General features: G+C 41.6%; 1 protein-coding gene across 1 annotated transcript in view; it reads right to left on the bottom strand.

Moving 5' to 3' along the window:
- Positions 1-345: 345 nt before the first annotated feature.
- Positions 346-16,206, bottom strand: part of LOC141767645 (ankyrin repeat domain-containing protein 13C-like) — a 34,573-nt gene continuing 18,712 nt past the window's right edge. Inside the window, exons 4-13 of the mRNA XM_074635143.1 lie at positions 13,879-13,964; positions 12,630-12,675; positions 11,606-11,672; positions 10,103-10,247; positions 8,647-8,778; positions 7,537-7,698; positions 3,283-3,362; positions 2,810-2,908; positions 2,135-2,235; positions 346-2,004 (exon numbers count right to left, since the gene is read on the bottom strand). Of these exons, the coding sequence (XP_074491244.1) occupies positions 1,874-2,004; positions 2,135-2,235; positions 2,810-2,908; positions 3,283-3,362; positions 7,537-7,698; positions 8,647-8,778; positions 10,103-10,247; positions 11,606-11,672; positions 12,630-12,675; positions 13,879-13,964 (1,049 nt within the window). The 3' untranslated portion in view covers positions 346-1,873. The remainder of the gene's footprint in view (positions 2,005-2,134; positions 2,236-2,809; positions 2,909-3,282; positions 3,363-7,536; positions 7,699-8,646; positions 8,779-10,102; positions 10,248-11,605; positions 11,673-12,629; positions 12,676-13,878; positions 13,965-16,206) is intronic.

Raw genomic sequence — 16,206 nt, forward strand, 5'->3', positions numbered from 1 at the left:
AATATGGATGTAAAAAAAGCTAATTGTTCTAAAAACATTTTGAGCCACCACGTGTGTGTGTACACCTTCATTTGAAACTCCAGGAGCGGGCAGGTTAACGAACAAACATGAGCACAACATCTGTTTTGTATCAACATGATTAAGAGCTCATGAACCACAGCAGCAGCTATAAACAATCCTTAAGGGTTTAACTTTTCCAGCCAACATCTGGACTTAATATTCAGAGGAATCTTGGTACTTTGTGCTTTTCACCCTGTGGCGGCGACTGTTTGTTCGACACATCTGGAGGAGGTTCATAAGGTTTATCAGATATAGTCGGAAGGGAAATAATGACAAAAGAACTAAGAGATTAATTTTTCCTTTAAAACATTACAAGTATGTACAAAAATAGCAACTGCCACCATGTTACAAATCAACAAACTCTCAATTAACTTGTGACGTTACAAAAAAAAGAAATCCGCAACTCTTCCTCTTGCAGAGGACACCTTGAACTCGTCAGCACAAAGAATAAGAAAAGAGAACTTAAAAGACAAAAGCTCTTAAAACACGTATTTACATACTGTGCAGGGGAAACGCCTGGTTCTTGTAAAAATGGCATGAATGTTGTAGTCATTCATTAAACTCCCTAATCTCTACCTACTATACAATCCCAAGTTATCTTCTTTTAGCACGATTGTACATAGTTTACAAAGGTGTAGTAAGAAACAAAGACATCATTATAACACGCGCTGCCACTCAAACAAACTAAGAGAAAACCTTGTGGTACCGTAAAAATTGCAGCATTTCTAGCGTTGCCCTCGATGAAACTATCATATTTCAAATGCAGGATTAAAGGTGTATCACAAAGGTATCACAAAATGAGCGTTTATGAACTCAACTGAATGTAGAGTGTCTGTAGTGGATCTAAATAGTGCCTGAAAGTTCAGTGATGCTACTCCATGCCCAGTAAAATCCGCAAAAAAAACAAACACACACACACACACACACACACACACACACACTCACATACAATTTAAGGAATTCTTCAAAAACTGATTTTTAGGTTTTTAACCTACAAAAGATGCCATTTTCCTCAGTTGGCACTGTCTTTCAGTGTTGTGCATTTTAAGTGACATTACATCTTTGGGAACATTTCTAAATTTGATATTGTGAAAGAATTGAGTGTAAAAAAGTTGTGATTTTATACAGTTTTGTATTCGATTATATACAATTGTATGTCTCAATGTCGTCAGATCTAATATCGCACATCTTTAAAAGTCTACTGAAGTAGGGAAAAGGACCTAAAAACTAATTTTTGGTGGAATTCCTCCCCAACGTCTCACACAGTTATATCAGTGCTTTACTACAGGTCAGTTAAAAACACATTCCCTTTATAAACATTACTTACATACTTAAATACATAGCATCAACTGAACCGGCTGTCTGTCTTCTTCTTCTTAAACCCCATGTAGAGAAAAACTCACCTGCTCTGCTGTCACTAATCTTAACTTCAATGTCCTCTCACTGATGAGACGTTCGGCCCTCAGCTCCAAGTTTGTTGCACTTCCTGCCTCGGCTGCTGGATTAAACCAAATCTGAAGGTGAGGGTAAAAACCTGCAACAGCTTCAAAACACTTTTGTTAATAAGACGTCGACCTCTCTGCCACAGTTGGGCATCCATCAGCTCTGACGACGCCATTTTCAGTCCTGTATGTCAAACTCTGGTCGTCTTGTTTGTGTTCAGGGCTGCGATGGGGTTCGATGGAAATCCATTAACTGTCAAGGAACCGCTGTTTTATTCCCTTCGTTATTCCTTTTGGAAATTGAAAAAAGTATGTTTTGTAGCATAATGTTGACTTGTTGCACGTTTGTCTTCCTGTTCCAGCTTGAGGGGTTAAAGGTCAGGGAAGCGGCTGGGGTCTTCTTTATATTCGTTGGGAATAGTAAAAATGGACTGGTCAAACTCATCGTAGCGAAACTCCTGAAACGTCACGGTGGCCGTGATCGTAGGAAACACAGGGATGTCTGTAGGGAGACATGAGCAGAATTACTAATTACATCTTTCTTTCCATATTTTAAATGAGTTGGAGAAATAAATCAAATACAATTTCAATCTATTTTACACAGGATGCTTCTTTGAATTACATCTACTTACCCAGTTTGACAGGAAAGCCAGGGGGGAGCTTCATCTGAACAAACTCCCTGAGTTTATTAAAGTGCTTGAAGGGTGCGATCACCTCCAGAACATTCAATAACCTGACGGAGAACAAAAACAACAAATGGTTACAGGTTACAGACGAGAAACTACCAATAAATAAACTTCAAATAAATTCTTAGATTTTGGTAAATTTTATTAGATTTATTAATTTATAATCGTTTATTTCAATATTACATTATAATACAACAGTACTAACTTAACTTCATTTGTTGCTTTTATCCATCCTATTTTATCAACTATATTTTAAGCTACACAAGGCAGATCTGTAACACATTGCTGATACACAAACAATCAGTAATTGGAAAATGAAAATAAAGATTTCAACGCTTTTAACGGAATAGTTTGGGTTGCTGGTCTACCACTGCCTTGATTGGTTAGTTTGTTCGTGCTATTGTGGTACGTTGGTGAATCAATAAACACAAACAAACTAGGCCAGAGTTTTTAGTAAATGTAAAGGAAATAATTCCAATAAAAACTTTCATCATTTACACAAATTAGTAAATTATTTTTATCACCACTCTACTACACATGCCAGGAGAGAACAACATGAGGGAATTTTGGCTACATGCTTTTTAATAACAGTCTGGATGCCAAGTTAACGAGGAGACTCACGATTCGATGCCCAGAGGGAAGTCTTGACTCATGGCTATCGTGGCTTTGAAGTTTTTCTTGCTCTCTTTGCAGACCAGCTCTCTTCCTAGATGAGGAGTTCTGAGCGGAGAGAGAAATGACAACCCGTCAGAATGTAATCACATGATGAAGAGCTTACAGCTTGTTATTATGCAGAAATCTAATACTAAAACCGGATGCAGGAGTTTTTTTCTTCTTCTGAACGTGACTCTTATCAGTATAGAGGAAATAACCGTCCTTGAAACTTAGATGTAAAGATTTCCATGAAATGAAAAGAATATATAAATATTGCAATGTGACAACGTCGTCTACAATGTGTTTGGAAATTACATAGCTTACATAACCATGATACTGCAGCAATATATTTGCTATAGAAATACGATTAATCTTTAGTCTAACGTTCCATTCTTTTCCTTCAGTCACAATATGTCAATATTTTGCCCTGTAAAACTTACTTTCCATTGTCAGCACTGATGTATTCTTCCCAGGATATAGTGCTGGGTGAAGGTGCGGTTAGAGATTGCCTCCTCGCCGGCTGAAGAGCAGAGAGAAAACATAAAGAACATGTTAAGAACAGCTCTAAAGATGAAACTACGGCAGGGTCACACGTGAAAAAAACACAACGGTTCAAATTCACACTGATGTCAGACAAAACATAATGATTCCTGATTAAACAGTCTAACATTAAGCTTAACCACAGGTGTTTTTACAATGGGCTGTAAACTAATAAAATATGCAGCTGCCAATTTCTGCTCAACAGCAAATCTGACAAAAGTCACATGAAGTCTTCAGTTAAAAAAGTGGAATCTCTTAAATATTATTTTAACACTTTATTCCATCAGTCCGTCTTGATTTCTTCCCACAGAGTGACGACATGCACATCACAGGCCACTAGAGGGCCCCGGTGCATCACTAAACCCACTAACCTCTGTTTGGCCTTTTCAGCCTCACTCAAAAGAGTAACTGAATCACTATCATTTAGTACACCACTAAACATCTGATACCTGAGACGCCATGCTATTTCACAGAGTGTAGTTTAATGCGGTTTCGTACATATTACCTTTACTTCCTGACCAGCAGTGTTTCTGCTCTTATTCCTTATTACATTCACACTTTACTAGATTCAATTTCTACAAATACAGCAGCTGTAAACAGTAAGAAAGAAAAGCAGGAAAGACGTCAGCGGCCGAAATGGGTTTCCTCAGGAGGGTGGCTGGCGTCTCCCTTAGAGATAGGGTAAGAAGCTCAGTCATCCGTGAGGGACTCGGAGTAGAGTCCTTGCTCCTTTGCGTCGAAAGGAGCCAGTTGAGGTGGTTCGGGCATCTAGCACGGATGCCTCCTGGGCGCCTCCCTTGGGAGGTGTTCCAGGCACGACCAGCTGGGAGGAGACCACGGGGAAGACCCAGGACTAGATGGAGAGATTATATCTCTACTCTGGCCTGGGAACGCCTCGGGATCCCCCAGTCAGAGCTGGTTAATGTGGCCCGGGAAAGGGAAGTTTGGGGTCCCCTGCTGGAGCTGTTGCCCCCGCGACCCGATCCCGGATAAGCGGTTGAAGATGGATGGATGGATGGTTGCCATTTTTTTTTTCTGTGTACTTTTCTTTGCTGCCTCAAAAACCTTTAGCTTTACATGCACTAACAAAACATCTACAACAAAAAGACTCAGGGGACAAAGACACAGACAAAGAACATAAAAATAGTCAACCCACTGCTTTAACAATAAAATAAAAGCACTCATATTATGATCAGTTAAACATCAAAATGTATCATGAATGATGAAAGATCATCCGTTAATCATAATTAAAAGCAGGGCCAGTATGTCCTAGCCTTACTGGAAGATTTGCGTCAGTTGTTATATAATGTGATTGTTGGAACAATCAAGAATACTGTCCTCTGTAAGGAGTGGCATATAATAACAGAGCACACTTCTCAGATCATTTTTATTATTTTATTATTTTATTATTTTATTATCTGCTCTCCAGAACACCCAGATAAAAACATGCAGGAGTTTCCTCCTCATATCAAATAATCGAAGCTTCCTGAGGAAAATTATCTCAGCTCTGCATTCTTGAATAAACCGTAAGAGTTGGACAATCTGCTCTTACAAACCCTGATCTGTATCCTGTTTCTCCTAAAAATTAATTTCTCCTTAAATAAACTCACTGTTCTCGCCAACGTTCACACTGAATCACACCAGCTGACCTCCCGTTTTGTAAGCCGTGGTTAAATAAGGCAACTAGGGCAGAATAATGTGGAAAAAATGTTGTGGATGACGAGACACCTGACCGTGCCAGGAGTCAGCTGTGTGTGCAAATGGAGACGATATCTTAGTTCACCTTTACTACCACCTACACTTGCAGTCATCACAGAGATGTTTTGGCGTGTTTACGGTGGGCGGCGGCCTTGTTATGTGCTCGCTCTCACACTGTGTGTATCGGCTCTGGCGTGTTGTTGTGACGAGGACAGAGTACACACAGCCTGCTGGTATGCCGATCCCACCATTCCATCATTCCACGGTAGCGGGGCTTTAAGCCTTCATCCATGTGATCAATAGTGTCAAGCCCTGTTCAAAAGCCCCCCCACGCTTCCCTGTGTCCACAAACACAGAGCTGACCTGCTCTCCTTCGCTGTGGTAAACACAGCTACGTCACAGCAGCTGCTTATTTCTCACTCGCCCACTTTCTATGTATCATTTTTTCTGCTGGAGTGGAAGGAGAACCTATTTCCACATCCCCACTAAAACACAGCTTTTTTCACTTTAAACATGAGTGGGCACTGATTCAAATGTAAAATGCACTGACAGACAACAGAGGACACTGTGATGAGACAAAGCCCAGCACAGAACAAAGAACAACAAGAGCAGTTAAAGGGCATCCATTGAGTGTTGAGAGGCTTTGACTTCACTGTGCGACCGGCTTTATGGTCAGTGTAAAGACAAGGGCTAGCTGAGCAAACTCTGGAACATACTACAGTGAGGTGCATGGTGGGTGGGAGAGTCATCCCTGTGAATGTGAAGGTGCTGCTTTGTCACTTTCGCCACTAGGTGGCAGTGCTCGGACTCAAATCCATGCATAGAGGATGAGGAGGGGGACCTGTCTCAGTGAGTGATCGGGGGGGGGCAGCTTCTCATACTGTTTTCATGTCCGAAACAAATCAAACATCAAAGAAACGACAGCACGACAGGAATGTTTCAATAAACCATGCAAAGTTGACTGACGGGGTCGGCAGGAACTCCATGCTTTTTCTACAGATACAGTAGTGAGAACTGTGAGGTTTATTTAGTCTGAGACGCGTGTCCTACCCCAAGGTTCCAGCGGGACAGGACAGTTTCGGGACTGGACTGGTGGTTACGCTGCAGGTATAAGTAAACAGGCTGTTTTTGATGATAAAGATCCACAATGTCTGTGACTATTTGTCACAGTAAATGGCCCAATGGAGGGCAACTAAAAACAATGCAGGTTTAACCAGGTTTGTCTGACTCACTATGCAACTTCATCACTGATTGAGAACCTGTGAGAAAGTAAACTGAGGGGGATGTATAGATGAGATACAGTACAATAACTGCATCAAACCTGTAGAACTTGTATCTCACTAGGGTTGGGTACCTTTTATCGGCATCTCACCTTTCACAAATAGAACTTTTAGTTCCTGTAAGATAGCTTCAGGTGTAAAACTTTAGCTCCTACTCTGGGGAAGTACTTTCTGATGGTTTAGGGGTGGCGAGAGTCACCCTGTGTTACTGTTTCCTCTGTGTGTGAATGTTTAAAACAGAGGTTCTCAATTTTTTTTCAGTTACGGATTCCCTTACAAGATAGAAAATATACCGGTGACCCCCTCACGTACGTCCCTTGGAATTATTTGATGTACTGTATAACCTATTTTTTTTACACTTCTATAGTCTTAGTCATGTGAAAGAACAACACACGAGAAATGTACTAGAAAGATATTAGACTAATAGATTAATTAAACATATTTGCAGATTCTAAGAGTTATAGTTTTGTTAGATTAGAGCGTAATTTATGAACTATTGTACCGTAGATTTAAAATTTTCAATATTTATTGAACTATGAAGCCTTTTGTAAAAAATAATGATGATTTAAATGAATGAATCTGAGCGATCAATTGAGAATCACTAGTTTAAAACACGACCACAGTTATTTCCCCATTCATTGTTCTAATCAGGGCTCTTCAGATGCTGTGGAAGTGCAAATACAGGAATAGGAAAGAGACTTTTAGTTCCTCTGGTTTTATAGTTCCCAGAATCTTTTGGTCAAAAGGAGCTAATGATGTCCAATTAATGAAATACATAAAACAAATGATGAAACATTCTCCAATAGAAGAAGTCTCCTTGAATCTACAGTATCCTGAGCTGTTGTTTGCTGCCAGAGGCTGAAGATACCGGATACTCCCTAAAAGTACAGCTTGTACTGTCAGCTACTTAACAGCGCTGCGGGCGTCAGAATGTCAAGGTGGATGTTAATGTAGTCATAAAATGTCATGTTTTCAACGTGCAGGTTTCAAGCACCAGTCTATGATAGGTTTGTGATGTGTTGCTCCATTGGGATATCCATAAACCCAATAATCACATCATGGGTGATGATGGCGTGGGCATTGTGGACTGAGGCTGTAAATTAGATTCTCTGGTGGAAGTTCCTCCGCTTCCTCCATCACCCTGCTGAAAATTAAGCGACCATCAGCCCGACTCACCTCGAAGTTCTGTTCTATGAGATTCCCTCCTTTGCTCAGGCTCTCCATGATGGCTTTGTTTCTCAAGATGTCCTCCTCGCTCAGATGCTCCCGTCTCTTCCTGGACTCGAGTACCAGGCCGTTCACGGAGTAGAAATCTGCCAGAAAGTTTCCCACGCGCTCCTGGAGGTAGAAGAAACAGTTATATAAGTCCCCACCTGCTGAGTCATCAATTTCCCTTTTTAAACACACGTCAAAGGGACAGAAAGCAATTCTCATCCACCACCTTCAAGACCCCTGCCCTGCCTGTGTTGTTGTCTAACTCTGTCACCTGTGGTTCCTCCCTGGGGTTATCAATGATTTATTCACTGTCTTTCCTGCCTGGTGTGGGAGATGTAGTGCAGGAAATATGATCAGGAAAGTGGATGGAGCCAACAGCAATGAATAGCAATAGTAACTGTAGTTAGAGTCATATTCTACAGAGGAAGGCTGAGATAACAAGGAGACGCAGAGAAACAACATTTACAGGTCAGGCTAATAACACATAATGGTGACCGAAAGTATTCGCCCAAAAAGATGGAAAGAAAAGGGAAAAAGAGCCAAAAAAACAAACTAATTCAGTCCAGACCTGTCAAACTGTTACTCATTCATCTGCAATACTTTCTTTTGCAGGCATTATAGCTTTTACAGTAAAGTAAAAGTAAAAAATGTAGAGTACAGGGATCCATATCTGTCTCTTTCTGTGGATTTTTCATATCTAGCACACTGTCGGAGCACTTCCCAGACCAGACCTAATATTCCATGCCTTTTAGTTTAGCCCATGTTTTTTCAGGTCAGACATGCTGTAAAGGGGTCAACAGTCTGGGTTCCTTTTGAGTAAAGCAGCTGAAAACCATCATGCATTGCAGCTGATGTTACACATAATCTGTAATATACATTCTGATATATATTTGTTTACCTTCCATTTCCTGCAAGATCAAATTCCCAACTTTCTGTCTGGGTCAAGCTACTAAAAAATTCCAGAAATTCCACATCCAGGTGACGCACAGCTGACTTTGTAGAAGCTGTGGTGCTGGGGGGTAATAATATCACGATAAGAACAACAACCACAATACAACAGCGGACACCAACCGTCTTGTCCTCTCTGAACAGCCAGCCGGTCTGCGCCCTGGAGAAGGTGATGGACTTGGTGGAGAGAGTGGCGGAGTACACGTCGCTGCTCATCAGAATGTCCACTTCCTCCTCTGTCTCCATCTCCGACTCCTGGAAATACAGGACAGGGTCAGGAAACTACAGAGGCATCGACGCAGGCATGGACACTCAATATGAGGTGAAGAGCGTCATCACTTTGATGTCTGCTGGTTCCTCCAACACAAGATATCTCAACAACTACTGGTGAGATGGCACAAAAATGTTGTATGAATATTCATGCTTCCCAGAGCCTGATTGATAATGATATTGATACCTGACCTTTCGTCTAGTTTCTCCCTCAGGTCAAATGTTTCACTTGAACATAAGAAATATCATAATATGTAGGAACACTACCATGTCATTTACTGAAAAGACTCATCAGGGGATGGACCCTTTTGATTTTAACAGCCTCTATTCTAGCATCACCATCAGAACAGACCACACATGTTTAGCCACACTACTGATAAAGCTGTGAGAATAGCTATTGTCAGTATGCCAAAAGTTCGGTAATGCTGTAGAGCTAAAACAATTAAACAATTAGTCGTTTTGCAGAAAATGTATCTGCAACTATTTTGATCATAGGCATTTTTCAAGCAACTATAGCCTTCCAAATGTGAGCACTTGCTGCTTTTCTTTGTCTCAGCTGACAGCAAACTCAAAATTTTTTAGTCTTAAACTGTTAGTTGGACAAAACAAGACATTTGAATATGGCTATGGGAAAATATGAAGCAATTTTTCACTATTTTCTGACATTTTATAGGCAAAGCCGTGAATCGAGAGAATATTTGGCAGGTTAAATCGGATGACAAAAAACATGTTTCCATTCAATTGTCAAGCAAATTTAGTTAATTAAGTTAATTAGGCGCATTTCCATCAACTGGTTTGGGCTTGTTGGCTACAGTGTAGTTTTGCCAGAAGTTGACGCTATAGGCTACACATGGCTGTAATCCACCAGAAGTAGAGGCTGCGAACCAGAAACAAAACAAGTCGACTTGGCAATCTATCGCATCTACAAGAGAAAAATGGAGAGGTCTTCAGGAATTTGTTTCAATTGGGCAAGTTTTAATTGTTCTTTCCCGTCAGCTAGTAGTGGCCGTATATCATGCCGTCCAGGGACAAAGACAGGTATTCGCACGTTAGGGGAACATCCGAGAAGACGGCAACAGCAGATCAGTCATGTGAGTTAAGTGTTTGCTACGTCAGGATTTATTCGGCAAAGGCATTTCCATAATCCATTTAGCGCATCACCTCTTTTTCGACAAAAGCAAAAACCACCTCAAATGAGCGTAAAAACTTTTTTAAGTATTATCAAAATATACTGTTTCCATACAGCTTTAAAATGTGCATCAAAACATGTGAATGGAAACACGGCTACATATTGTTGTGCCTCACACACCTCGTGGTGTATCCGCTGGTAGACTTTCTGTTCGTTGTCCAGCACAACAAAAGACTCGGACGGGATGGCGTTGCCGTTGAAGATGAAACTGAGGTCCCCGCGCTGACACTTCATGTCTGTGAAGTCTATCAGGGTAGTGTCCAATCTACACACACACACATATGTACATACAGAGAGTAGGTTTAGTGTGGGAACTTTAGATGCATGAAAGGAGAAGACAGCCAAACAAGGAAAAGGAAACAGAGGATGACAGTAAAAGAGCTGCACTTTGGCACCCACTAAGATACCAGCAAACAAACGCAGTGTCAAAACTGTAAGCAAAAAGGAAAAACTGTGATGGATGTCACACCTTTGCTCTGAGAGTTTAGAGACAATGTGTATGGTAATCACTGCCATGGGAGACCAACAGCACATTTCAAGAATCTCTGTCAAAGTGGGTAGTCCTGGAATGAGGCTCGACAGCAAAGAGAATAGCTGATCTGCTTGTGAAGACCAGACACAAAGCAGTAGGTGCTGTGTGTAGGTATGACAGACCTGGCACACTGTAGCACTAGAATGTAAATGAACTTGCTGTGACAGGTTTTTTTCTCTTCACTCTCTCTTTGCAACTCCAGGATAATAAGAGGGCATTTTAAATACCAAATGAGACAGCCAGGAGCAGTTTCAGAGAATAATGACAAGCTCCACATCAAGGATATCTCATACAGCACACTATTTTATGTGCTGAGTTCATACTTCAAGTTGATATGTTATGATATCCAAATATAGAAACGTGTGTGTATGTGCTGGATAAAGGGGCTGCCCTGGTTTGTCTAACAGATATAAAATACAACTGCAAGTGTTGATGTCTGTGCAGTTGCCCTGGCTGTGAGAGCTGCTGTTAGCTTTTTTGCCCACAAGGCCATGAAACACAGCAAGGTGGATTCCTGCGGTAGATTCATGGCTGTGACTACGCGTCGGCTTGCGCCAGAGTATGACAGATTTTTGCTGACGCCCTGTGTAAGTGAGCTAGGCAGCATATTACTGTAACACAGAAGTAAGAGATCTGTGCACAGAGGCATCGCTGTTCAGCTTCCTCACACTGCCGAGCACTGATTTCACACTCTAGTTAACCAAACTAGGTTGAGGGGAGAAAATTGGGAAGTAGAGAGAGAGGAGAGAGGAAACAGAGGAGAGGTTGTTATGTGCAGCGCAAGATGACAGATGAATTGGTAAGACTCAAAAGTAACAAAGTGCCTCGATAAAAGCGGTTTCTTTTAAAAAAGAACTACGATTTAATTCGATGTGGTTCCTATAAGTTGGTGTTCTTGTTTATTTTGGCTCAAGACCACAACATATATTGCTGTTACAAACCAGCTGTAGAAAATAATGTCTTTAAATGAGTTAAACATTATTTATCTGTTCAAAATGTTCAAACTATGGACAATCATGCGATTAATCGTGATTAAATATTTTAATCGATTGACAGTAGTAATCTAAATGCATTTGTTGAACAACACTTGCCTGATGTTGAGGCCCTGCTTGTAGATCTTACAGGCATCTGACGGCAGGATTCTGGAGAGCAAAGGCACTGCAACATGAAAAGATAAGAGTAAAAACATGTGAAACAATGTCTAAATTTAGAAAGCTCACTCAATAATAAAGACAACCATCCTTTTCAAAGCCTACTGTATAGCTCTGTAGACTAGAGGGCTGTATAACGTGCAAGTCCGTACCTAAATATTTAATAACTCACTGAAGTAACTGAAAGCAAGAAAACTTCTCCTGCTGTTTTTGGCATTGCTCAAAACTCAAGAGGTATTTTAACAGTCCAAAACAATTCTGTGAAGGTCTGCATTGAAAAAAACAACACTGTGACAGATCTGTGAGACCGTGTTGGTTTAAACCAGATGCTTCTCTAAGCACATTAATCTTCAGCTCTCCAACCTACAAATAATTTACTTTCGACACAATTTCCATTAAACAAATACACTGTTATGCAACCAGTTTACATTTTGTTACTATCATGCGTCCATTACATAATCTTGCCCACCTTGTCAATAATTCACACGGACACAGTGAGTACACAGAATTCAGTCCTGGCTCGCACTCTGAGGCCAGACTAGTGCAGAATAAGCAAGTGCTGCTGTACCAGTGCCAGCAGATACATTCTCGGTATATTTCTTCTGCAACAGTTTATCAGGTGAATGTGTAAATTCTGCTTCCTGGTATCAGCAGATAGTCCTGATATAATCCTAAAAGAGGGATGTTGACATTAGAGGATAGCATGTCCAGCAGGGGGAGTCATTTTCAGGCTGTAGCCTCTGGTGACTCCAACAGTCAATGTCCCTTATGGCACAGATAAACACTCACTAACCAGACAGACATTGGCAGATTCCATCACATTTTCCAGTCTGCAACACATATTTCTGCAGATGTTTCAGACCAAGTCGTTACTGAGGACAGATGGTTCATTTCCAGAGTGGATAATGTCTGTGAAACAATGATGCCACTATTGTAAGACAGCAGAAGGTGTTGCTTGACTCACCCCAACTTTGGAAGTCCCAATGAAGCTCCAAGTAAAAGTCTCCAAGCTGCAAACGAAGACAAACACATCTCAATCACAAGCGAAACTAAATGATGGAAAGAAATACATGGCTATTTGTGATAAAAAAAAAAGTATACATAATTTTTAGTGGCAATAGATGAGAAACAGAGAGAAATGAGAAACAATAGCCATTTCACAAACGGTTAACACAGAGAAGATATATTTGCAGAATGGAAGTTAAAATGATGTATCAAAGCCTTTCAGTTGACATGAACCTGAGTTAAAAAATGTCCATTCATAACAAATCCTGCCTGACTGACACAACTCAATACATCCTAATTATTCTCTGAGGTACTAAAGTGGGATGAAATCTCATCACCGCCACTGGTGGACTCGATCTGGCATTCAGTGATGACGTCAGGCTGGCGTAAGAGATCATGATTTCCCAGAGCTATATAATCTCTGAAAGACGACGACGATGATGACGCAGAAAAATCTCATCTCTGGCATCTCTGCCTCAGCATCCAGGAAGGATCACATCCTGTCACGTCAAACACAGGCTCGGCTCAGTGTTGAGCAACTTGTACAGACATTCAAATCTATAGCCTGTAGTATAGGGACCTCTTTAAATGCAGTTAAAAACTCACAGAACTTTAGATAGTTTGCCTCTTTTGATCTTGTACCTTCTTACTTGCCTCCCTGGCTTATCTTGTGGGGGTGGCGCTGATGTGCAGCTGACCGGCGCACCAGACGATTACGACTTACACGCCTACAGTTATGACTCCATAACTTAATCTTAGGCAGCAACAACAAAACAGAAAGGCTCCTCGTTTGGTTGCTCTGAAAAGCAGACATGTCTGTCTGTACATGACTAAATGTTTACAGTGTGTCTATGTAAGTGTGACAACATGTCACAAGAAAGCCTGAAGGATAATTGCCTGTCTGTTAGTATTTACATTAACAGTTCACAGAGTTTGTGGACATGTGATGTCATATCAGACAGCCACAAAAACACTGAGGTTTCATTTAGCGTTTAATACCACGCCTTAGACTAGTTGTTAATGTGTCTGTGTTTGTGTCATTGTGTGTGTGTCCCTCCTGGCTTTGCTTTGTCGTGATGAAGAGAAAGAGAAGATAAAAAGGAACTACAAGATGGGAGCGAAATGAGAAGTAAGAAGATCTGATGAGCAGAAACAAGAAACAGCATCAAGACATCCTGAGCAGAAGACTGAGTAACTGGACTACTTACTTCTTTCAGGGCTTTCAGCAGCTTGGGCCTCTTGTCCTCCACAGTCTCTCTGGACTGTTGCTTCAGCTTCCTCAGCAGCGCTGTGACTGAAAGACAGAAAGAGAAGCACGAATAAGACCAAAAGCATCAATGATGACTTTTGGCTGAAGAGTTGTTTCCACACAGAAAATTATAAAAAGTGTATTGGAGAAATGTAATTTGTTCCCATAGCAGCTGAATGTGAATTTTTCCGAATAACCTTTTGCTGCTACTGAATCTGATCCCACCACTTAACTCGCTCCAAGAAGATTTATTCACTATATTAAAAAACTCATTTCTCCACCATGTTTGCTCTTGTTTTGGCAAACAGCAAGCCTCCTTCTCCACAAGGCATGGAAGCCAGCTTCACATTAATCATGATTAGTTGACTACGGGAAAAAAAAGAGCTTAAGTTTTACAAGAAAACTAAAACTAATATAAAGTTCATATCACAAAGACCAAAACAAATTTTTAAGGTTGCCAAAATGAATTCTGTCTTAATGTAGCACTGTACAGGAAAGTTATTATTAAGGTCTTTGAGAGGGTTAATAAGGCTTAAAGGTGCTAAATGCAAGACTGGGAGCATTTCTATTGCTTCCGCACGGCTCTCAACATGGCGACGGCTGAGCCGGCGGCACGCAGCTATCGGGGCTAACAGAGCTAACATTGTTAACCTGATGGGGGAACCAGAGGGTGGGTGCTACGCTTCTGCAACAACACCGTCGGATCGGGACGGCGTTATCAGCTGCAACCGCTGTATGAGCGCAGTGCAGAGTGGCGGCCGTGACCTAGCCAATGGGGCACGCTCACATGCGCTCACATGTACTAAAAGGCACGCGCAGCCGGCCCGGCTATGTAAACAAAGTCGAGAAACTCGGATTACAACACACACACACACACAGAGGGAGAGCGACTTAATTCTCTGCTCAGGTAGACATTACTCCACTATATCTTTACAAAGCAAATAGTTGTTTGCTGCTATATTAATGCTCTGGATAGAGGACCTTTAAGCTTATGCCTGTATGAATGTACTGAGTCACCCCCATTATCTTTGACTCACTATGCAAATCCTGTCAGCAGCGTGACACGCTAACGGCAGATATCACACAGTAACGATGGCTTTTGGCCCAGAGATAGGCAGATTTCCTGGGGCCAGATGGGACACTCCCAGCAGCATCGGGCCAATCCCTGTACACCGCCTGCAGGGATCAAACCGTTTCCAGGAAGTTCAAAGCGAACAAGCCTGGCAGATATGGAGCTTCCTGCTAATGAGCTGCGCCTTTAACCTCCTTAACGACCTGGGGGAGAGACGCACTCACGGGAGACTTTTTACCATGACAGGTCAGATTAACAAGCATTCACAGCTCTTCAGCCCATCGGCTGCAGGGGAAGACTTGCTTGTTTATGCAAAAGAAAACAGGGTTAAGGAAAAATAAAAAAGGATCCACACCCAACTAGTAAGCATTTATTCAAATGTTATTTGTTATGTATAAAGGGAGGGGGAGCATCAGTTGCTCACTGGCATAATTGTGGTGCTTTAATGGAGCCAGGAGGAGGGGAGTAAATGATGACATGACTGTGCCATTTCTAACCTCATGGAAATAGTAATAAATAAAAATGTTTGGCTTGTGACACCCAGACTTCCCTACAGTTTAATAACTAACTAAAAGCAATAGTGTACATATGGCATTATCATTGGCCTAAGTAGCTCCTGTGCTCCACGTGGTGAGTCAATACACAAACGTGTCGTTCATATTGTTTTGTTGTATTGATGCTCCCAGCGAGGCAGCACAGAAGGGGTGGAGGGCTCGATGCTAAAACAAGACCAAATGAGAGTACAGGCACGCACACACTGATACACATGATGACACACGCGCCAATTGCCACAGACACAAGTACAGGACGAGGGTGTCTTTGTGGCCCGGCTGCGTAATGAGTGTGGACAAGCTCTGGACGGGGCTCCTCCTGATCCTCGCCGCCTCTCAGCAGGGCGAGGAGAAAAAAAGTACAATCTCGCCATCTGCTCACAGACCACCCGGCCAACACAGGGCCGAGAAACCAATACCGACCTCTTTAACACTAAACCAAAGTGACTCTCCACGCTGGAGTTAGTTCACCCAGATACTGATTTGGGCATTTTCCTGGCGTTAAGTCTCAGTAATTTCACATCCGCACATTAATGAAAGGAGACAAAGTCAGGACAGTTTTGTATTTACCACAAACTGCTAATTTAACAATTAGGCCTTGAATCTAACTGGACTACTGCTGCTGGCAGGTCTCCAATAATCTGAGGTTAGGTACGCTGTGGAG

The sequence above is a fragment of the Sebastes fasciatus genome, chromosome 5, assembly GCF_043250625.1.
Source record: "Sebastes fasciatus isolate fSebFas1 chromosome 5, fSebFas1.pri, whole genome shotgun sequence".
Lineage (NCBI taxonomy): Eukaryota > Metazoa > Chordata > Actinopteri > Perciformes > Sebastidae > Sebastes > Sebastes fasciatus.